General features: G+C 33.9%; 1 protein-coding gene across 1 annotated transcript; it reads left to right on the top strand.

Annotated features, from left to right (window-relative positions):
• The first annotated feature begins 375 nt into the window (after positions 1-375).
• On the top strand, positions 376-22070 carry LOC128554707 (mammalian ependymin-related protein 1-like). The gene is made up of 7 exons (XM_053536019.1): positions 376-532; positions 1841-2001; positions 6053-6163; positions 13532-13610; positions 16680-16838; positions 18279-18376; positions 19242-22070. Exons 2-7 carry the CDS (start codon positions 1852-1854, stop codon positions 19311-19313), a joined length of 669 nt encoding a protein of 222 aa, XP_053391994.1. The 5' UTR covers positions 376-532; positions 1841-1851; the 3' UTR covers positions 19314-22070.
• Positions 22071-25003: the final 2933 nt, after the last annotated feature.

Genomic DNA, 25003 nt, shown 5'->3' with positions numbered 1-25003 from the left:
GGTTTGATAACCCTCTGCCTCTACACATCGAAGGGCATACGAAACATAGTTTGAAGATATATATCAAAACACAGGCCCCGGACCACAAGCAGCGAATAGGAAGGCCTATGGGTATACGGAGGTCCTCTTTAACTGTATTTTAAAGCTAGTTTCAAACACTGATGATACGAAATTTTAGTTCTTTTAGAGACCTATATCTTAATAGTGATGACTACTATGAAAGTTTGTAAATATAAAATTAGGTACTTAAAATAGCAAATAAAATTTCTTAATGCGTAATATGCCACCTTAAATACGAGTTAATTATGAAGGAAGTCAATAAACTGAAAACTTGTAAGATATGAATAATTTATATAGCGACATTGAATCTAAATTTAGATTTTAACGTTATCATATGACTCGTGGTACAGATTTACATGTCCTGGTTTATGACTACGTATCACGGGTATTTGGGCATATTTGCGTATCCATCTTTGTTTGATAGTTTTAGCAGGATTTGGGTTAAGTTTATGCGCCACTAACTGCAAGTTAGGTGAGTTTTATTTTATTATGATTTGTTTTACACTGCTTTTCACTGTATTTATTCGCCATGATGCGTTTTTCAATTGTAGTGATTCGGAAATATTGTTAATCGTTTAATGCTGTACATTAAAACAGCATTTGAAATAAGTGTAGTAGAGATAGACCCTAAAATTTTCAATGATAGTAATACATTAAATAAAATCTAGAAATTGATTTCCAAGTCCTTGAAATAACCAAAAATGATTTCACAAATGTGAAGTTTATGATAGTTTTGTTAATATCAATAACAGAAGTTTTAATTTTTAATTTTAAAGGTGATCCACAAAGCTACTATTGTTCAATATTTGATATTTTGCAGTAAGCTTTACATCGTTAGAAATTGAACGTTTAGCATATTTCGTTAAAATACATTACAATGCTCGTAATACGGAAGCCCTTAAGGGACATTATAAGCTAATACTTAGGGGATTTTGTGACCATATGGTTAACGTCGCTAGTTTAAAATCACTTGTTCCTTATCGGTTTGGGTTCGAGTCCAGCTTTTGTCGTTTGCCTAGAAGATAGCACTCAAAAGTAAGGTGTCTACCGGTGCCTAAAATAATATCCAGACGGACGACAAGCGAATCATCGACCATCAAAAGCTTGAAAGTATTGTATCTGCGTAACTTCCAACTCACCTGACAAATACTGACTATTCCTTTGTTGTTGGTTTGTTGAAACTGCTGGTTAAAGGGTACAATTCATTACATTCTACTTGTAACCTCAGCACTTTAAAAACTGCTGTTTTAAAATGTTAGGATCACATTATTGTTTTCCAAACAAAATTATATAAAGGTGAAATTCTGATATGGATTTCTATACTCTGCTCCTTTAAATATTTAAGCCAGACATTAACTGTCTCGACCGTTTTAAGCAACGACGTGCAAAACACAAAACAACAAAACATACTAGTATAATATGTAAATGATTAGCTGCATTTCAATCCAGCTGATTGCTCCGGTGAAATTTTAACATTTAGAAAATATGCTTATTATAATGATAAAATCGTTCTGTAATTCATCAAGAATTTCATGAATATTTGTGATTATTTATACATATACCTTAATAGTTGTTTTTATTCATGAAATACAGCATATTGTTTACATTTATTGACTGGCAACACATTCAGTAAGGGATTTATTAATATATGACATCTGAAGTGCATTTTCATAAATATTTGTTTTTCAAGTTCTGATGTTGAATATAGACCAGACATATAGCATAAACTATTGACAAACGGAATGAATAAGAAGTCATGCAATACATATTTCACTTTCAGAAAAAAGAAAAATGTTTCTGAGGATACTTCTGTCCGTGTTTGCTTTAACCTCAGTGGTACAATGTCAGATTAAGCCGTGTTGTTATCCTGACCAGTGGGAAGCTGTGGAGGGAATACTTGCTGGGTCGATGAATGATGAGGGCGACACGGCTATCACAAATGTAAGTGATATAACACCGAAACTAGGAATATGGTTTATTGTATACCTACATGCATTCGGTCATCAATACAGCTTGCATTTTAAAAGTAAATATGAACAGGCAGAATAAATCCATATTGTACCTTTTGTGTTGTATGTTGTTGGACTACTGCCTTTAATATAGATGACCTCTCACAGTTCTATAAATTGCGCACACAAAAACGTCATTTTTTCTATTCTAACATCTGAAAACATCTAAAATTTCATTTGATTACAAAACAGCAAACAGAAATGTGGAGATATATAATGAATGAGTCTGACAACAGTAGCAAGATCTAGGATTTTGTATTCGGCTTCGTGGATATTGCAAAATTTGATCACACTAGGCGCTGGTAAAATCCACTCGAGTCGAATACAGCATCCCAGATCTACTAGTAAAATAACCCTGTGATACAGCTTTGCAATATCTTCTTCACCGGATCTAAAGACAGGCCTCGACACTGATAGTGTCCCAAAAACCGAATTCCTGCAAGGAACACAGATTATTCAAAGCTTTGTGTTCCTTTAGGATACCAATTTTAACAAGAGATCGCAGAGTGATCTTGGCACCCACCAAGTCATTTTTTTAATGTTCAAAATTTCAAGACTAGCTCAAAATTCTGCGTCGATAATTTGAAAGTTACACTTAGTTTCAAATGGTATATTTCTCGATAAAGAAAAAAGGCTATTTTACAAAAAGTATAAAAATGTTACACTGCGTATGGCCAATGAAGACTACCCAATCATAGATAGTTTGCATTATGGTCAATGAAGACTCGCCCATCATAAATAAGTTGAGAACAATATGCATGCACTATTTTTATTTGATTGGAGCAACACGGCTGTTCTATGAAAATATTTTGAAAAATGTACAATGGTATATATATTTAGAGTAATGTGGCTGCGCTACTGTAGATATTGTAGATGTGTTTAGAGCAATACGGCTGCCGAATTGTGGATATGATTTGAGCAATACGGGCCGGCTGTAATATTGTAGATATATTTAGAGCAATACGGCTGCACTATTGTAGGTATGTTAAGGGCAAAACGGCTGCACTATTGTAGATCTGTTTAGAGCATTGCGACTGCATTATTGTACATATGTTTAGAGCAACACGGCTGCACTATTAACTATTATAGATATGTTTTGAGTAATATGGCTGCACTGTTGTAGATATATTTGAAGCAATACGGCTGCACTATTGTAGATATGTTTAGAGTAATACGGTTGCACTATTACAGATATGTTTAGAACAATAGAGATGCACTATGGTAGATATGTTTAGAGTAATATGGATGCACTGTTGTAGATATATTTGAAGCAATACGGCTGCACTATTGTAGATATGTTTAGAGTAATACGGTTGCACTATTACAGATATGTTTAGAACAATAGAGATGCACTATGGTAGATATGTTTAGAGTATAACGTCTGTACTGTTGTAGATATGTTAAGAGCAAAAGAGCAGCACGATTACAGATATGTTTAGAGCAATAAGACTTGCATGTCTATTGTTGATATATTTAGAGCATTTCGGCTGCACAATTGCAGATATATTTTAAGCAATGCGGCTGCACTATTGCAAATATTTATAGAGCATTACGGCTGTACTATTGTAGATTTGTTTAGAGCAGTGCGGCTGCACTATTGCAGATATGTTTAGAGCAATGCATCTGAACTATTGCAGATATGTTTTAGAGCAATACGGCTGCACTACTGTACATATGTTTAGAGCATTACGGCTGCACTATTGTAGATATGTTTAGAGCAATGCAGCTGAACTATTGTAGATACGTTTTAGAGCAATACGGCTGCACTATTGTACATATGTTTAGAGCATTATGGCTGCAATATTATAAATATGTTTAGAGCATAATGGCTGCACTATTGTAGATATGTTTGGAGCATTACGGCTGCACTATTGTAGATATGTTTAGAGCAATGCAGCTGAACTATTGTAGATACGTTTTAGAGCAATACGGCTGCACTATTGTACATATGTTTAGAGCATTATGGCTGCAATATTATAAATATGTTTAGAGCATAATGGCTGCACTATTATAGATATGTTTAGCGCATTACGGCTGCACTATTGTAGATATGTTTAGAACAATGCGGCTGCACTACTGTAGATATGCTAAGAGCAATGCGGCTACACTATTGCAGATATGTTTCGAGCATTACGGCTGCACTATTGTAGATATGTTTTTAGCAATGTGGCTGCACTATTGTAGATATGTTTAGAGCATTGCAGCTGCACTATTGTAGATATGTTTAGAGCAACAGAGCTGCACTATTACAGATATGTTTAGAGCATTGCGGCTGCACTGTTGTAGATATGTTTAGAGCATTACGGCTGCACTGTTGTAGATATGTTTAGAGCATTGCGGCTGCACTATTGTAGATATGTTTAGAGCATTACGGCTGCACTATTACAGATATGTTTAGAGCATTGCGGCTTCACTATTACAGATATGTTTAGAGCATTACGGCTGCACTATTACAGATATGTTTAGAGCATTGCGGCTGCACTATTGTAAATATGTTTAGAGCATTACGGCTGCACTATTGTAGATATGTTTAGAGCATTACGGCTGCACTATTACAGATATGTTTAGAGCATTGCGGCTGCACTACTGTAGATATGTTTAGAGCATTACGGCTGCACTATTGTAGATATGTTTAGAGCAATAGAGATGCACTATTATAGATATGTTTAGAGCATTGCGGCTGCACTATTGTAGATATGTTTAGAGCAATAGAGATGCACTATTATAGATATGTTTAGAGCATTGCGGCTGCACTATTGTAGATATGTTTAGAGCAATAGAGCTGCACTATTATAGATATGTTTAGAGCATTGCGGCTGCACTATTGTAGATATGTTTAGAGCAATAGAGCTGCACTATTATAGATATGTTTAGAGCATTGCGGCTGCACTATTGTAGATATGTTTAGAGCAATAGAGCTGCACTATTATAGATATGTTTAGAGCATTGCGGCTGCACTATTACAGATATGTTTAGAGCATTGCGGCTGCACTATTGTAGATATGTTTAGAGCATTACGGCTGCACTATTGTAGATATGTTTAGAGCAATAGAGCTGCACTATTATAGATATGTTTAGAGCATTGCGGCTGCACTATTATAGATATGTTTAGAGCATTACGGCTGCACTATTATAGATATGTTTAGAGCATTACGGCTGCACTATTGTAGATATGTTTAGAGCAATAGAGCTGCACTCTTATAGATATGTTTAGAGCATTGCGGCTGCACTATTATAGATATGTTTAGAGCATTGCGGCTGCACTATTATAGATATGTTTAGAGCATTACGGCTGCACTATTGTAGATATGTTTAGAGCAATAGAGCTGCACTATTATAGATATGTTTAGAGCATTGCGGCTGCACTATTGTAGATATGTTTAGAGCAATAGAGCTGCACTATTATAGATATGTTTAGAGCATTGCGGCTGCACTATTGTAGATATGTTTAGAGCAATAGAGCTGCACTATTATAGATATGTTTAGAGCATTGCGGCTGCACTGTTGTAGATATGTTTAGAGCAACAGAGCTGCACTATTACAGATATGTTTAGAGCATTGCGGCTGCACTATTGTAGATATGTTTAGAGCAATAGAGCTGCACTATTGTAGATATGTTTAGAGCATTGCGGCTGCACTGTTGTAGATATGTTTAGAGCAACAGAGCTGCACTATTGTACATATGTTTAGAGCATTGCGGCTGCACTATTGTAGATATGTTTAGAGCAATAGAGCTGCACTATTATAGATATGTTTAGAGCATTGCGGCTGCACTGTTGTAGATATGTTTAGAGCATTGCGACTGCACTATTATACCAGATGTCTCGCGACGCACCTGCAACATAAAGAGTACATGAATTATTTAGATAAAAAGTTTTTATTAATCTATGAATTCTGTCTGCTTTTATTGTCATTTAAGCATTAGAAGTAAATGAAGCTTACTATCTAATATTTTAAATTGTTCTTATTGTGGCTTATTCCAGGCATACATTCAAATAGCATATGACGCTAAAGAGCAAAGGGTCTATGGTGAAGAAACGGCTACTACTGGGAGCTTGACAAAACAGTACACGTTCTTGCAACTGTATAACGAGGTATGTTTTAACTGTTTATTGTAGTTTTGATCGTTATAAAATACATTTTATAGATGTGGCTAACACTGGACGATATGAATGATTTAACGATATGATTGATTATAACGATATGATTAATTTCAATGATATGAAGAATTTACGATATGAACAATTTACAATATGATTGAGTTTAATGATATGAACGATTTATGATTTAAACGATATACGATATACGATAATGATTGAGTTAAATGATATGAACGATTTACGATATGAACGATTCAAACGATATGAATATATAAACAGTTGCTGATATGAGCGGTTATTTTCCTATTTGAACGGTTTATAACACTGTGAAAGATAGAACGATATGATATGAAATAACTTAACGACTTTTAAAACAATTTTACAATTATTATCCTTTATCATGTCGACCAGGCCTAAAAGATAACAACTGTATCATTACCAGAATCAACTACTCATAGCTTATTTCAGAAAAATACATGATTTGCAACTGTCATGTTTTCGTGTTTTGATCTCAAGTTTCACACGACGTTACTTGTTTTGGCGTAAAATATTATGACATCACAGCAGGAAGTCAGTACGTGTTTTGGCGCCACCTACTAGTCATTATATTTAACAAATAATCAAGGCCTTCGAGTGGTTTATCGCCTGATTTACCTCGGTTCAGAGTTCAGATGCGCAGAAATTGAACCACGAGGGCGTTAGCTCGAGTGGTTAAATACTGAAGCATCTGAAGAAAGAAGAAAACGAAGCTCTGTATATTCTGCGATAAACAACAGTTGACGCGCGGACCGCTAAGAGAGCATTATGACGTCAATTATGACGTCAGATTGCCACATGACGTCCGATACATTACTCATCGCGTAAATGAAGTCCAGTAAAATATTTATTAAAGTATATCATGTCAGAATGAAAACAATCAAGGCCTTCTTGTGATTTACCGTCTAATTTACCACGGTTCAGAGTTCAGATGCTTCAGTATTTAACCACTCGGGCTAACGCCCTCGTGGTTTTATTCCTACGCATCTGAACTCTGAACCATGGTAAATCAGACGATAAACAACGCGAAGGCCTTGATTATTTGTTAATTATCATAATGAAGACGAAGTTTTGTAAAAAAGGGACTGAGAAATATACTTTAGGTAATTTAGAGCTTACGATATAAATATAACGATAATGCATGTTGCTAAAATGAACAATTGTTATAAACCCTATAAACTTTTCTGAGCGATTACTTTAAATTGATGGCGATTTGAAAAAGGAGTTTCTAGCAACTTATTAAAGCAGCATGCCGCCAGATTTGGCTAAAAATAGTCTTTCTTTCAAATTGAAGCTTGGTCATATAATGAACATTAGAATATGAATTTTTGTTTATAAAATATTTTAAAAGTTCCAAATCTAGAAAAGTGTTTGACCGCGCCGGGAATCGAACCCCGGACCGCCGCAGCAATAAAAACATTTTGCCGTTGTCGTAACCAATAGCGCTGTAGCTGAAGTAGTAGATAGATAGATAGATAGATTTATTTCGATGATTGAGCAAAACATAACATAGTTACAATACATGCATATAATAAAATTTATAATCAAATATAAAAGTTGTCATATGAAGTAATGTGTTATGAACTATGTCAGTCACATCAATATCAAGGATGACACAAGAAAGAGAAAAAAAATCTCTTATTTCCATTGTGGTCCTTGGTACCAATGGTCTGACATAGAGAGGCATGAAACATTAACATGAATATATATAAAAAAATTACCGAGTTCATTATTATAAATAAACGTATATGTTATGCATATGTAATTATAATTGCTCAATTTATGATTCTTAATTAAATGAAAGACATATGAATAAATAGACACCAATATCACATCAATATCACAGTACATTGTAAAAATATAATTTCTTAAAAAAATGCATTACAACCAGGGACTAGATAACAGAAAGAACACATAAGTTCAGCAATGAAGCTTATCGTTAAGAAAGTGGTCCTTTACCGCCCTTTTAAAACTAGATATGTTGGGCAATTGTCTTATGTGGGGAGGCAGCATGTTCCATAACTTGCAGCCCAAGTAGGAAAAAGACTTTAGGCCAAAACCTTTAACTTTCGGTGGCACAAATGACCCATTTTGGCTAGATCTAGTTTGGTATGTGTGAACAGAATCCTGTTTAACGATATGATGACCCATGTAATCAGGGGATTGACCATTTTTATTTTAAAAACATGAAAAAGAGTAATTTGTTCAACTCTTCTGGAAACGGGTAACCAGTCTAGGGAAATAAAATGATGTTGTTCAATATGACATCTGTGTTCCAAGTTCAATACAAATCGGATCAATTTATTTTGTGTAACCTGTAGTTTGTCCTTCCAAAATTTTGTTAAACCAGGATACCAAAATGAACAAGCATAGTCAAAATGGCATTGAATAAGGGATAAAACCAAAAGTCTTTTAGTATGTTCATTAAGATAGGCCTTCTTTCTATAAAGAAATTTTAACCTGGCATTAGCTTTCTTAATAATGGAACTAGCCATAGATTCACCAGTTAAACTCTGATCTAAGGTTGCACCCAAGTATTTGACAGCTGAGGTAGGATTAATAATTTGACCATTACACTTTATATTAAGGTCCCTATTAGTCCTAAGTTTAGGCTTCGAACCAAATATAATAGATTCAGTTTTACCCAGATGTAGAGACAATTTATTATCAATTAACCATTGACTAACCATTTCAAGATCTTTAGCTAGATCATTTTCAATAGATGACTTAGTTTTACCAGAGACCATTATAGCAGAATCATCAGCATAGAGTAACAGTTTATTTTTAACCACTGCAGACATATCATTCACATAAATTAAAAACAAAAGAGGTCCTAGTATTGACCCTTGCGGAACACCACAAGTAATTTTACAAGGCTTAGAAAAGTTCCAGAGACATCTACAAGTTGTGAATAATGAACGCAAAATATAGATATTTATGATCGAGACTGTTTACCTGGAGTAAAAGCGTGACTAACGCTGTTCGATTTTCATCGTAAACAGTAGTAAAAACAGCAAATTCTCATATGTTTCCGTAACATAAAGTTTGTCAGTAATTAATTAAGTTTTAAAGCATTCTTAAGAAATAAAGCATTTATTTCAAGATATCTAAAAAATTCTTTTTGTTGTCGAACGATCTTGAGGCATGCTGCTTTAATTAAAGCGACTAACCCAAACATCGTGAAGTCAGTTTTTTTTTTTTTTAATTTTTGCTTTATCACATTATGTGCTGCAAAATTCTGTTGAAAATCGTTGTTTTTCTAGTACATTTAAAATAAAAACATTCGTCTACAATTTCTGATAAGGGTTTCATGGTTTATAAAAAAGACTGAATTCCCGTCAGCACACTTCTCGTGATTTTCAAGAGCGCACACGTATTGGTATCGCACACTGTTTTGACGTTTTGAAATAAGAACAAACACAACAACTGCATAAAATAAAGTCAGTACACTAAGTACGTTAACGATGCAGCCAGTGATTTCTCGTTGGCCTAGTGCGGTGACGGTATTCGAACTAAACTTTTTCGTCGTAAGTTCGATTCCCAGACCCATTAAATTTGATCTTTTTCTTCACTGCAATTCAATGAAGTCAAAACCAGTTAGTAAATCTAGTTCTAACATGTTCACTAAAATTATATGTCACAACTGCACGTCATTATTTCTAAATACATTCAGCCTTTGATATGATCTAAAGTTTTTTTTTAAGCTGTCTTGTGATATTTTCAAACCTGTACGGATTATGTTCATAACAATCTTTCATTTCACTTTAATACAGACATTGCCCGGCCATAATTTTAGGATTGATTGATTAATAGATACTTCCAATCTTATACGAAAATAAGAAACAAAACAATAAATTAGAAACCAGAGAAAAACAAACTTACACAAAGTATTTAATGCAAACTGACAAAATGGGGATTGAACTCCCGACGAAAAGGTATAATAGAAATACCGTAACCTCTCGGCTAACGAGGAGTCAATGACTTAATCATAAACTTAGTGTTTTGACTTATTCTATGTTATTGTTTTGTTTTCACTTCTAAACGCCGTAAGATTGCACTTCTTTTGAATTGAATAGAAAACTCTGATTTACCATGAGGAAAACCCTGAATTACCAATAAAGTATAATCGACTTTTCCGATGACGTTCTCGTTATCATTTTCTATTTATACGATTTAATGGTTCTTACCTAAATAAGGCAAATTAAATCATGCTGACTTCCCTAATCGGTAGACGAATATATAAAACTGACCCATCAATTTTGAAACTACATGCGCACTTTTGATTTGCTGCTCACGTGATGGTAGCTTCTAAAAATACTGTCGCGCCCGTTCTACATATCTATCAATGTTTACAAAATAAAGAGTTGTAACGGTTTATAAAAGTAAATGAAAGAAAACTGCACAAGTTCGACTGTTCCCGTTCTGAAAACTATGAACTGGTCCACCATTATGTTTCATTTAAATATATGAAACAGTGGCGGTATTTTGCCTTTTGGTGATAAATTATTTCAAAAACTACAATAATTCACAATGGATGGGTTAGGAGCTTTTGTCGCCGTTTGGTTTGCTCAGTGTTTTGGGTATTATGGGTTCTATAAGGGGCTTGTCGATGTAATGATGTAACACTGTAATTTGTAAATAAACAGACTTTAATATTCTATGTTAAATATGAATGTATAATTCATAGATATAGCAGTTCTCAGATGTAATGGCGATTGTCTATTATCAATCTATTATATTGTATTATATTATATTAAATGTAATGTACATACAAAATGTAAACAAACATGTAAACAAACATGGCGGTCAACGGCCGGAGGTCAACTTAAACAATGGTATAAAGAAAACTTACAAATACATGAAAACGCAACAATATATCAAATATTCATTTGCATATAGGTCTTGGGAAAAGATCACACAATGTTTTGCAATGCATTACCTGTAATTTGTAAATAAACAGACTTTAATATTCTATGTTAAATATGAATGTATAATTCATAGATATAGCAGTTCTCAGATGTAATGGCGATTGTCTATTATCAATAGCCAATCGGCGTACACCAAAGACCTGAAACTAATTTACATAATAATAGAGGACAGGTAAAGAGTGTAAACAGGTGATGTATTAGTAAATATGCTACGGCCTACGTCTGACTAGTGTAACATAACTACTGACTACTGATATTACAATATTCTAATCTTTTGCAAATAATTATTATAGGAAATGTTTTACATATAGGACTTCTTTCAATGAGTATATATATAGGGATTTTATAAGGCAACAACAATATTGGAACATATTCTTTTATTATATTTAACACCTGTGACACTTTATTAAGGGGACGCATATTGCTACATTCACAGTTCATACAGCAATGCGGAAGGGGTGCATATTCAAGAAATCGATGGTGGGAAAATAAAAAACATATTCCTAAACTGATATAATACTGATGGACACCTGTAATATTCAGTATTTTGTGGATAAGGATGTGGTACTATGAATGTAATAGGAAAACAGAGGTGTTTGTGAAAGTACATTCAACACAAAATATTAAGCTTTGTATAAGGAAAAAACAGGTTTTTTACAATAACAGTGTTCCAAATAATGTTGAAGGGATGAGATTTTCTTTCTAACACACCAGGTTTGCTTAAACATGTAAAAATTTAACGCCACGTCAGTTCATCTCGGGATGGACGCCATATTTCTCATTGATAAAAAATGTAAACAAAAAAATCAGAGTGGGATTAGCATTGCAAGGGCATAACATGACATTCTACACAATGAATACCTTAGAACAGATATCTAAGATGCTACACAGGTCAGGCGGGTTAAATGCATAATGCCGATCACTTGAAATTAATCTTGAAAAGGTGGTTAATTTTAGTTTGTTTACATGGTTTTTAATTTTCCCACGACTTCTCGGCGATTCACTGCAAATGTATTACTGCGCCGGACGAAAGGTAACTCTAATAAACAACGGGAGACAACTTAGGTGTCAGCACGTGTACGATTTTTAAAAAAAACATGTCGATGATTATAATTTCTTATCAAATAATGAATCCTATTCAGATATTCGTGTTTAATATTAGAAAATTATTAATTTCTGTGGACATTTGTCAAAAAATATTACCTACAGTGGACTACTTTGCGCATCAAACTGGTTTCCGCTTCAGTTGTGAGGCACTTCCGTTATACTTTTGACAACAATAACAAAACACAAAATGAATCGATAAAGTCACTTATAAACCGACTGCTACTTAAATTAGTGTAAGTAAAGTTGTTGTTACAACATTATACATGTTCGTTACGTTATGAGATAAAGTTTATCTTGAACTGCATAATCCATTAACTACGTTTACATGATATTGCATTTACAACTTATTTGACCCCATTTTTTTACGTGAATGACAGCATTCTCGTGCAACTCGTGCAAACAGAGTTATGAAAAGTATGGTGGAGAATTCAAGGACAAATTATAAATGACATTAAAATGAGGATAACTGTATATTCGTCCAGTTTTGATCATTGACATTCCTGCTGTGTATTAGTAACTTTTGTGAACAAGTTTAGAATGTTGCTTTTGCACATATACACATTGATTGGACCTCTCAACAAAATTTCATACCTTATTTTAGGGATTTTTAAGACAGTACATTTTCAAAAGTTTGTTGAATGTATTTTGATATTTAAGTGCATTGCAATTCATGAATACCAAGTTAAAAATTAATAATGGCAACATTTCTAGGCCTTTATTGTAAGCCACTAGACTTCTGTAATGATAAATGTTTAATGTATTAAGGGGAATATACTCTTTTAGTTTTGTAATGTGGCATTCCTTGACCACCGTATCTTTTCTTATGCACTACTTTGTAAACAAACTAAATAATGTGTTTTAGCTCACATATGCCAAATGAAAAGCAAGACAGTGAACTTATTTCACATTCTTTCTTTAAATTAGAATCTGTAGGACATTGATAAATGTTTGGACAAAGTGAAGCACTATTATTTTCGCACCAAAAAGTCTTAATTGTTGACTTTGAATGTACACAAGAAGTCTTATGTAATTCAACAATAACTTTCTTGTTTCAGTTTTTCTCATTTTTATTTTAGTGAGCAATCCTTTGTGTACTTATAACAGTTGAAACAGTATTCATTTCATTTACCAAAACCGTGTACTTTTTTGCAGGTAAATTTTATAATACCCCACCCACTTTTTTTCTAATTTCAAAGTATGCGTCCCCTTAAGTAGTGATCATAAAACTAGATGATAAAGAAAGTTTTCATATACATACTAGTATGTTCAATGATGTTTGAATATATTTCAGAGTGTTCAGTATACAATTGTAAACAAAACATGTACACGTTCGAAACTAGCGCCTTGGAATAACCAAAACTGCATACCCGGTAAGTATATTAGTTTTATTTCATACCTATATAAATTTAACCAACTGTAATAGTTTTTTTTGTGTCATAACTTCCAGTATTGCACTACGTCATTTGAAATGTATTCACGGCCTTTTTAAGTATATATAAATGTCCGAAACTTACACTTCAGAAAAGCTGACTAAAGTACTTGATCTTCTAAACGACGATCTGGGAATGACCCATTCACATTCGTCTTCTGTATATTTTGGATTTCCTATATTGCTATTTTTATTTACGCAAATCTATTTATATTTGAACCAGTCAGACGACTTGTTTCAACAAGCATTTGGCTGAACCATCAAATTAGCGTCAAATGTCAAAGAGTAAGAAAAATGTGCAGTCAGTCCGGGGTTCGAACCCGGGACCCCTCCTTACAGGGCAAGTGCCCTACCGACTGAGCTAACCGGCTATCTGACACTTTACGTGACCAAGTCCATACCATGACATACGATTTCTCTCAAAACATGAGGGCGTAGTCGTGATGTAGTCGTCGTAAGAATTGTAGATATGAAAAATCCAGGCTAAATATAGATTCTTATGCTTACAAAATGTTGTAAGTAAGCCGTCTGATTGGCTAGCGGAAGTGTTGTCAGAATGAGGCTATCAGTAGCACGTCTTGAGATCCTAAACGCAGCGTAAATAGGGGATGTTCTTTAGTCAGATTGGACTGGAACCCACAAGAACCATACGATTTTTGCATTGGAAGGGACAACTCTTCCGATTCTCTATTCAAAAAGTCGTTCGGGATTTCTTCCCTTGTATAATGGAACTACACTACCAAATATAATAGTGTAAGCAGTCAGATTCTTAGTTAGAAGGCTGAACACCACTAAATCCAGCTGTTCTTTATTTCATATCAATCCACTTACTTCATAACGGCTTTTCAGCATATCAGATTTTCAGAGACTTATATTACTAGAACTAGATCGCTACTTTGGAAAAACAAATAGAAAACGGGGTGTTAACTTTTATATAAGAAAACTACAGTTCGTTAAATACAACCTGCTGAATTTATTACTTTTCGTTTCTTTCAATTTCTCTTTTAGAGACATTAAATTCTTATACAGCCATTTTTACCTAGCATGCGAAATGAACATGCAAATTTCAATAGAATGCAAAGTGATACATACTGAAACGCGGTAGGGTAAAAGTAAGCACGTTGCTGTCGAGAAAATGCACAAGGAAAGGAAAAAAAAGATTAGTACTATTTATATTTAAACTACTTTTGATAGACCAGCGGAGGCTTACATTCCATTTGGCAGTGATCCGCCTTAGAACATTGCCAGTCCGATGATCATGGTTTGGCTTAAAAATGATGAAAAGTTGTTTTTAATGTTTTGGAGCATGATAGTACACACATCTTACATACATATTATGAAAGAAGAATATTAACTATTCTAAGATGCTTGTCTATGTTAAAACACTCTAACGGTAGAATGACGTCACGTTAACGTCAAAGTTTTTCTTGCGACCAAGAAAGAGCGCTTCTATATTTATAGCTGTACTGGATAACAGGCATATTATAATCGAAATAATTTATAGCAAAGCGGTATTTAACACGATTTATACACTCGGGTGTTAATACGTCCGTACAAATAATTTCACTAGGGCAGCATTACGCCCGACGTATAACCGCCCATCGTGCATAAAAAGTGTATAACACTTTTTGTTATGAAATTTTTCTTAACTAATATTTGTTGTAAAGTATTTGGAATGTTTCGTAACGTCATTTAAAAATGTTTTAATATTTGTGTTTTTCCTGTCAATTCTTTTTATTATGGTATGCAATAAAAAGATTTTCAACAGTGTTGAGTACAATACTGAATTGTGACATGGGAGTCTATAGAAAGTGAAATTCCTCGCAAAAAAGTTATATTCCTTCAAAAACTCACAAAACTTGAAACAACAAAAACAACAACAAAAGGGGAAAACAACAAAAAATAACAACACGTTCTGTGCTAAATAGCTAGTTGTTTCCCTAACGAAAAGTATGATTGTCAGCAAAAAACATGTTTGTTGAACTCCTTTTCGATTTATTTCACATGAAAAACACATTTGCATGTTGTAGCTTGTATAGGAATTAAGGACACATTTAGCGGGGTAATTAAATAATTTGATTATATGGTTCGCATTTATTGTATATTATAGGTGTCTCGGTAGAACATGGTATACTAAAAGATTCTAACTTTACCTTACTGCTCTTTTTTCAGTGTTGTCATAAAATGAAATACTTACTGTATGATCTAATCAGTGAATATCCAAGTCTATAGACCCGACCAGAGTGATATTCACCAAGGTCGATAAGCTTGCATATTTACCTCTTCATCGTACGATAACTGTTTAATATTTCTTTGTGTGATCGGAACATTCAGAAATTAGTTATACACCAGAAATAATATGCAAATATAATATATAATTTTTGTCCCCCTCCCCCCTCCCTGCTTCATTTGTTCATTTGTTTTGGGAAGAGGAGGGAAGTGTGGTGGTCATTCAGATTTGCTTTCTTTTAGAATAACGCTTCCTTATTTTAGAAACACAGGTGAAATGCTTTCGGTAGACTAAGTATTTACTTCTAACAGACCTGAATTACAAAGAAAAACATATTTGAAACGGGTAACACTGTAACAGGAATGGAAACTGTGTCGAAACGAGCAGACTCTTTACATCTCCGGCAAAACTAGACATTTCGAAATAAATATTAATGAAAACTGAAAGGCACACAATACATCCTAGGTATAAGCCCCTACTGAACGTTAAGAATTCTCTATATATACTTGCAAATTGTTAACACATTTACAAGAAGAAGTGTATTATTTATCTTTAAAGTAAACATGCACTTCAGCATATATACGTTTAGTATCATATTTACTGGCAGAAATCCTTGAATGATTCTCAGGCAGATGTCTGTCAAAGACAAATTTTGTGCAACTTATAAAGGAAAGACTGCTGAAAAGCAATAGTCGAGCGTAGTTGACTGTCAGAACATTATCTGCAGTGGATGCGATTTTAAGACAAAATTATAAGTTAGAGTGTTTTCTTATTTTTCAGCCAATGCATCTTTCGTAAGCCAGTATAGGCTTGGACTGAACCAAAGCATCATGGTTTCGGATTTCAGCTACAACACTGGCACAGTGTCGAATGTGGTTACTGTGACAAATGACATGTGTGTCCCAGTCGTTACACAACGTACCGGAAATATAAACGGAGGTATATTTTCCAGATTTTCTTCTTCTGTTGGAGGATTTGTAGACTGTAATATTAAAGTAACCTTTACTTACTGATGCAATTTGCCGGATGTTGAAATTTTGTTATGCATTTGGCGGGTGCCTTGTTACTTCAATAGGTAGATCCCTAGATAAAAAATCGAGAGGTTGTGAGTTCGATTCTAGGGCGCGGTGTAATTCTTCGTTATGATTTTACAAAGAAAAAAAGAAGAAGAAAAGTGCATTTGAGACCATTATCCTTCACCTTAAGTCTTACAGACAACGTTTAGAAAGAAAGTCAGTGTTTCCTGAGTGACCACGCAAGTTTCTTTATAAATAGCAACAGTTCCAGTTCCTTTTACAGTGGAATTAATGTTAGCTATTAACCATTCATTTACATAAATATTCAAATGCGGCAACTGTCTAGCTTTGTTTTACAGTAGCAGAGAATATCGTACATTAGAAACCTCAGATTAAGTTTGTATTACAGTATGGAGTTGAGATTTTCTCACACATTTCTCTTACACATTTTGTCAGAAAACAAAATTCTGATACTTTAATCAACGGAACAGATGTTATCTGTATCGCTCCCTTTTTCGTTAAGCAAATATTTTTGTCGAATAAATTTATTCTATATTCACGCTTGCAAATACATTTTGTCAAAGTAAAACTTTAATTAGTAGCACGTATATCAGTGAAAATGACACCCTTTTAAAAATGCAAATATATATTTTTTCATACTGTCGTTTCATTTAGTATTACAGTACAAATCATTTCACATTTTCACTTAACTTCTCAGTTTCATTTTACATTAGAACTGATATTTCTTCTCTTCATACATATTATACCAGATTTATACAGTGCCCTGTTTATTATGAAAACATTCAAAGGCACTTTACATACAAGTGCAGCCACACAAGCGCCATTCATCCGACGTACCTAGTGAACAGGCCAACTAGACAAAAAAGCGAGAAAGACTCCTGAACAGATGGAGTGAGAATTTAAGTAGACACTGGCCTTGACACTTAATTTAGCCTCACTCTTTAAACATTTAAAGTGCAGGGTGTATAGCACCGGTACACGCTGAGCTGTCTTTCTTTTGAAGAAAGTATTGGTTCTTAGGTTGGAAATATTCAAGAACATCTCAGAAAGCTTTGTCTTGACAGGGCTATAAACCCCGAACCTCTGGATTGACAGTGTGTAACCACTGGACGACAAGACCACCTATAAATAGATGATAGCGTCACGCCTCTTTCATACACATGCACAATTACATATGAGTTGGTGTTGCGGTCACATAGCTTTGTTATATATGCAAAATACATTTTGTCAAATCAAAAGTGTCATTCCTTTTACCTGTTTTGAAACTGATGTAAGTTTTATACATATATTTTCATATGCAAATGCATTTTTGTCATTACAACAGCTTCAATTTGTTTTACAGTGGAGGTAATGTTATCTGCAGGGGTCCAGGGTATAACAGCCGGGATCAAGGATCCATCTGTATTTAACGTTCCAGATATTTGTAAATCTGGTAAAGTGGTAGGTAGTCTTCGTCATCTTTAACTCCATAAATTTTGCAGAGGCTATATGAGAAACGGCAAACGAAAATGTTAGATAGATAGTCCTTGATGCCAGTGTAACAATATTTTTTTTATTTAACTTCAATATTTAGTGTTTGTATACCTGTAAATGAAACAATTACACATATAATTTCTCGTTAAATTCAGTGTTTTGAACAATTCATGTAAATGTAAGTGTTACGTTCTTTGGATTCAATTTTGAAACGGTGACTACAACTACTTTTAGCTGTACAACTGTATTTTTCCACCAGTTAATGGAACAATGGGTTACTTTCTTTGGGTTTAGTTTTACAAGTTAATGATTGCAAATATTTTTGTTGTAAAATGAATCAAGAAGAAAGAAGAAATCACCCTCTTTTTTTAAAGTAAATGTCATTTGTTAAAGTAAATGTCCCCAAACCGACTTTTGATTTAGGGCTCCATTATATACATAAGTAACTTACCTACATGGGATGAGGGACTGGTAGGTCAGTAGTTCCGCTAAGATGTCCGAGAGATACATGTATAAGGAGACATGCAGAACTGCCGTCTATGAAGTGCAGAGATGTGTCACAAAACGACACATAGAATACATTTCTTGTTAATTTGGCATAAGACCATATGTAACGGTAGACTGATGGATACTTTCTTAAAGGTACACATTGGAGTATTGAAAAATTACAAACGACACGGACAGACATCAGTAAAATTTAGTTTTCTTATACCTTCAAAATAGTGTAGAAAGTTTAACCGCCTTAGAATATTTTTTTTCACTCAACAGAAATATATCGCATGCAAATTTCCATACCAATACCGATCACACAAAATAAGATATCTCATTTCAGATCGATGACAAGGAAATGAAGAAAAGCTGGACATTTGCAAGAGAAGTGAAGCATAAACTCGGATTCCATTAAACTTATTCTTTATTGTTGGCTGAAACTTACTCGATTAATAAATAGAAATAGAAGTAGAATTGCTTGGATTTTAGACAACTTTATTTCAATAGAACATGTTCCAGACACATAAAAACGAGGACTTATATTTCATGTGCACGTCCATTCTGTTGGATACTATTTATAGTCTAGTTTAAATTTAACGTTTTACAAATTCCCACCATTTTGCCCAAAGAATCTTCGAGGTGTGATATATTCAATATTCACGAAAAACAAAATTTTTCTTTTTATTTTATGCTCAATTACGTTGAGATGTGTATTTTCCAACAATTTTTAATCTCAGCGCGGGAAACAGACGCGCGTAAACAGACATGACGTCAGACGTGTTGTGACGTTAGAAAATCGCACACAACATAAAGTTCCATTTTTTTCTGCTGCATAACGTTATGAAATTCTCATTAAGTAAAATAATTTGAATCGAGAAATATACTATAAAGAACAAAGTGCGACTACAATTTTCACCCTGTGTTAAGCAAATAATTTAAAATTCATACACAATGTATGAGCCGGGAGCGGAGCTAGATCTATATCTCTCACAGTGTGAAAATATAGATTTACAGTGTGAGTGATGAGATATAAAAATATTTAACTGAAAGAATACAATGTTATATTATCTTCGGCCTTTTCGAAATTATTTTAGTGATACTATTTGTATACAAATAAGCCTGCAACTTTAAATGTTTACTAACTTTGTGTTTTTCATATTTTCCATACAATGAATTTATCAACTTTAAGATGATATTATTTCTGTAATTGATAGTAATTGATTGTTGAAGAAAACGCGTTTTCCTTTTGCGTAATAAGCGTTCACATAACTTGTCCGAACCCCAACGTCTTGCACATCAGTATAAAGGGCATTATTACATGACTGTTTTCTGTTGTTTCTCTGATTGGCTGAAAACGGTTCGAAAAGTAATGAGTACATATCATATCAACTTATCTTGGGTTATAAATAGTACGAAAATAAAAATTGATCGAAGTAGGTGCTTGGAAAACGAGTATCAACCTGATTTTGTCTAAATTTATTCCTTATTTCTTTATTAAAGATACAACTGTAATAACAAGACTGACTATACATTTATTCATCCTGTGTTAAGCAAAAAATTTAAAATTCATACACAATGTATGAGGGGGCGGAGCTATATCTCTCACAGTGTGAAAATATAGATTTCATATTTTCACAGTGTGAGTGATGAGATATAAAGCCTTCGGCTCGGTGAATATAACTTTTTTCGGGTTGATGAATCCTGATATCAACCTATGAACAATTCTATAATTGTATAGTATTGCTTTTTCATTCCGAAATCCAACCTACGCGCAGGAATATTGTCTAACAATCATCCCTGCCTTCAAGCAAATCATGTGACGATGGTACAACCATGTGATTACTTCATTATTTGTTTAGTTTTTAGTTCGTTGTACGAACAGAATGTATAATATTTAACTACTGAGATAAAAACTTCGTACAACAAAATAGAAATAAAGAAAAATGTAACTCGGCTGAAATTCAGCCCAATTTTTACGTGGTGGCAGAATTTATTGTACCGATAAGGGGAAGTAACACTGTGTTGGAGTTTGTCCAAAATCTATAGTCTATCTTAATCGATCTGGCAGGGTAGATTTTCGCTACGGTCCACTTCATTATTGTGCTGGATATGTAGTAAATTCGTCAAACTGATTTCTTATTCACTGGCCATCTTCGTTATCATTTATTACATACGCATCTACACGTATAAATATTATGTAAATATCATAAATATGTTCAATAGCCTGAATAGGACTGACAATACTGAACTAAATAGAAAAAAATAGTGCAACAACACACACTGAATTACGTCTGTATCCACTGCCGTTCTACCTATTTTGCTAGGTTTTTTTGTGATAACCATTATTTGCATAAGCCATAGATGATCTCCGCCCCGCCAGGTCAAATAAAACGAATAATACCTTTAGATTGATATAAACGCATATTTTTGGACAAGATGAGGCAGTGCCTTCTTTGAATATTTCATAAATAGCGGCAGATAAACAAAGGCAGTATATCTGCTGCCCTTTGGAAAACATTGTTGAAAGTAATCCGACACGTGAAACTCTAGGCTCTTTAGATAACTTTTGTTCTTAAAAGAATAAGAATAATACAAACAAAATGGTAGGATTGCTTAAATTGCCCTAATTAAGTGACTGAACAGTAACCCAGCACAACTTTATTACCTTATAAGCATGGCTTAAGTGGTCGTTATTTAATTATCGAATTACATTTAACATTTCTTCAACTTTTCCGTGTTCGGGTAATCATCTAATTACGATCCTATGTCTATAGCATCAACCACCATAGATTTTGCAAAACTTCACGTGAACAATAATCCTGCTTAAACTGAACCTAGACGGTAAGATTATCAAATTGTAGTACAGAAGTATGGGTTACAGAACAAAAATTCATGTTTAAACCTTAGAACAGTTATGGTCTTTCAATTTAATTGATACCACTGTGGCATTATCTATATACCCTGTATACAGTAAACTGCGTTTTTACCGAACTTAGGGTCAAGCAAAATGTGTTCGTTATAGCAGGAGTTTGTAAGAAACCATATAGCTAAAAGTTCCTTATAAACAAACTGAATTACTGATTCATATAATTAGTTAATTTAGCGTGCATTAAAACTTACCAATGGACTGCAGTTTTATAAAAAGATACATTAATAAACTATAAAACTATTATTTACAACTTGTTTCATACCTTACTATTCGATTGCTTATTTCTTATTAATCCTGAACGTTTGAAATATCAAAATCATACGCCATCTATACTACATTTAACGATCTGAAAGAAAAGAAAAGTGAAAAAAATGTGAAGGTCCATAACAGAGTTATAATACAATGTCAAAAATTGACCAAATGTTTGTTGTACAGCAGTTATATTTTCAAGCATAAAAGCTTCCCGCAGACATTTGTTTTGCATAATAAATGGATACATGACTGTTATAATTGTCGCAAGGTTGTAGAAAATAAACTTCAATAGAAATCAAATAATTACACCAAACTAAATCAATCGTAATGACAGGTATGACGTAGGTACAATGTCGTACGATATACAAGTATCTGGCGAGATAATTATTTCTTTTTTAGATATAAAAATATTTGTTATTATATATTTTTTCAAACTAAATTAGATTTACATACATTATAATAAAAAAAGTCTTAACAACATTCTAACAGATTCCGAAATTAAGACTACAGTGTTATACTCGGTTTTAAATGACATTGAGATATATCTGCAATCACACAATGTCTACCAGTTGTAATTTAAATGTATTTTTATTTTAACAATGGGGCATGAAAATGTATTTTATGTATAGCTTTAGTGATCGAATGAGGTTGACAGGCCATTACATGAAACACGTGCAGACCAGTAGTCCTTTTTACAAAGGTTATTGGCTTGTGTTTTAATCGTGTCTCTCATTGAGTTGAATGCTGGTCGTGAAACATTTGCATTTCATATAATATGAGTTGTGCCATGAGATAACCAACATAGTGCATTTGCGACCGGCATGGATCCAGACCAGCCTGTGCATCCACGTAGTCTGGTCAGGATTCAATGCAGTTTGCTAACGGTTTCTCTAATTGCAATAGCCTTTGAAAGCGAACAGCATTGATCCTGACCAGACTGCGCGGATGCGTAGGCTGGTCTAGCTCCATGCTGGTCGCAAATGCGCTATGTTGGTTTTCTTATGGCGCGGCTCATTTAAAGCAATCGGTCTGATTTATTTTTCCATTACACCGTGTCAATTTGCGGCGGCCAACCATGCAGTATGTCGATCCGGTCGGGTTTATAGTGGTCGACGAATTTTAGAGGTTCTACTTATTTTCTTATTTTGGAAATTTATTAACTAAATCAAGTGGATACTCAAACTTCATCATGTAGAATCTGGCGAGTTTAAACACAACTACTGATTGATTTTTGTGAGCACTAAATGTCGTCATCGACATTTAAGTTCATTAGTTTAGTTTAGTACTGATTTATTTTAGCTTGATTGTGATGAAAGCTTCAAGCTTATTTGAACCACTCTCGAGCCTGCTTCCTGGAAAAAAAACAGTACTCGTATCATATGAGAAGGCATGGTCGTGACCCCAATGGGGCTAGAACCAACGATTCCCGGGTTGAGCACCCGACACCTTAACCACAAGACCACCGCACCCCTTCGTGTTATCCACTGTGAGCAAAGCTACAGAGAGAGACAGAGGGAGAGAGAGAGTAACAACTACTCACTAGCGCAAACTTTATTATTCCAGCAAAATAAAACACCATGTACATATGTACATAAAACTACAATAAAACAAGAATATTATTATTATAAAAATGAAGCGAAAAATAAATACAAATAAATATTTAGAATATCATTTCTGTTAAGATACAACTTAAGTGGTAATTATAATATTCCATGCCGGTGAGATATTTGTTACGTCCTAATTGGAATATTCTATTCCGTTATAGTAATTGGAATATCATATTCCGTTGAGATACCAGTAGAGTTGTAGCTGGAATATATTCCGTTGGTAATTGGAACATCCTTTTCCGTTGAGATACTTTTAAGGCTGAAACTTGAATATCATATTCAGTCGGTAATTTGAATATCATATCCCGTTGAGATACTTAATTAAGTTGTAATTGGAATATCATACTCCGTTTGCTATTGGAATATCCTTTTCCGTTGAGATACTTGTTAATCGGTAAGCATGCTTTTTACGTTTCAATGATTTCCGTCGCCGTCGATGACACTGGTAACACAATAGTGCACATAAAGAACCAAAGCAAGAAGCTAGAAATATCCCTGTAAGAAAACCGCCAATTCCTAACACGACGACCGTCAAATATCTGTCAGACAGCTCTCCCATCACCTCCTCAAAACCGACCACAATCTCTTCCACGTTCACTGATACGGAAAATTTAGCCATTGTTCAGAACTTTAGTTATCCTCTAGCAAAGACTAGAATCGACACGAATGGTCCGATTTCAAATGTCCGTGAATTACATGCAGTATCTTACGTCATCTTTTGATTCTTAAAACACAAGAAAAAATATCTTCCTCGCAGTCCTTGATTAACCCTATCTTTAGAAAAGTTTTAATTGCTATCCCGTCTGCTCATTCATTTTTCATTTTCAATAAATCCTGTATTATAAATTAAATCATCTGATCAGAAACAAGTGGGCACAAAATTTCCAAAAACTGAAGTTTGCATTCAACAATGCAATCCAAAATGTAAAATATAATGACATATAATGACATAGTGGAATAGTGTCAATGATTTTAATTAATAATTTATTATGAACACTTATTTCGCCACATTTTATACCCGCTGACTGTCTTCTTCCGTCAGATCAATGTACAAATCGATACACACACATGCGTCTTATAGATATATTCATTGATACAAATCTGATTCTTTTGATTAACACTTTGTTAAATTTTGGTGATCAATAATTTTTGAACGCTTCATAAATTTCAACACCTTTATGAGTAATACAGTATGTGTATTAGGTAGATGGGTATATATAAATGCTAAGCGTCCATTCAATACGATTAGTCTTAAAATCGATACATTATTCCGTGTTCTTTCATGTTTTAAGAGATAGGCTTTTTTTATAAGTGATG

The sequence above is a fragment of the Mercenaria mercenaria genome, chromosome 2 (assembly GCF_021730395.1).
Source record: "Mercenaria mercenaria strain notata chromosome 2, MADL_Memer_1, whole genome shotgun sequence".
NCBI classification, from domain to species: Eukaryota; Metazoa; Mollusca; class Bivalvia; order Venerida; family Veneridae; genus Mercenaria; species Mercenaria mercenaria.
Note: the sequence above shows the minus strand (reverse complement) of the source record. Positions and strands in the feature narration are given on the sequence as shown.

Coding starts and splice junctions, on each gene's coding strand:
- LOC128554707 (XM_053536019.1), top strand. CDS start 1,852: ATGTTTCTGAGGATACTTCTGTCCGTGTTTGCTTTAACCTCAGTGGTA. Junction 16,839..18,278: donor TACCGGAAATATAAACGGAG/GTATATTTTCCA, acceptor TTTGTTTTACAG/TGGAGGTAATGTTATCTGCA. Junction 18,377..19,241: donor TTTGTAAATCTGGTAAAGTG/GTAGGTAGTCTT, acceptor ATCTCATTTCAG/ATCGATGACAAGGAAATGAA.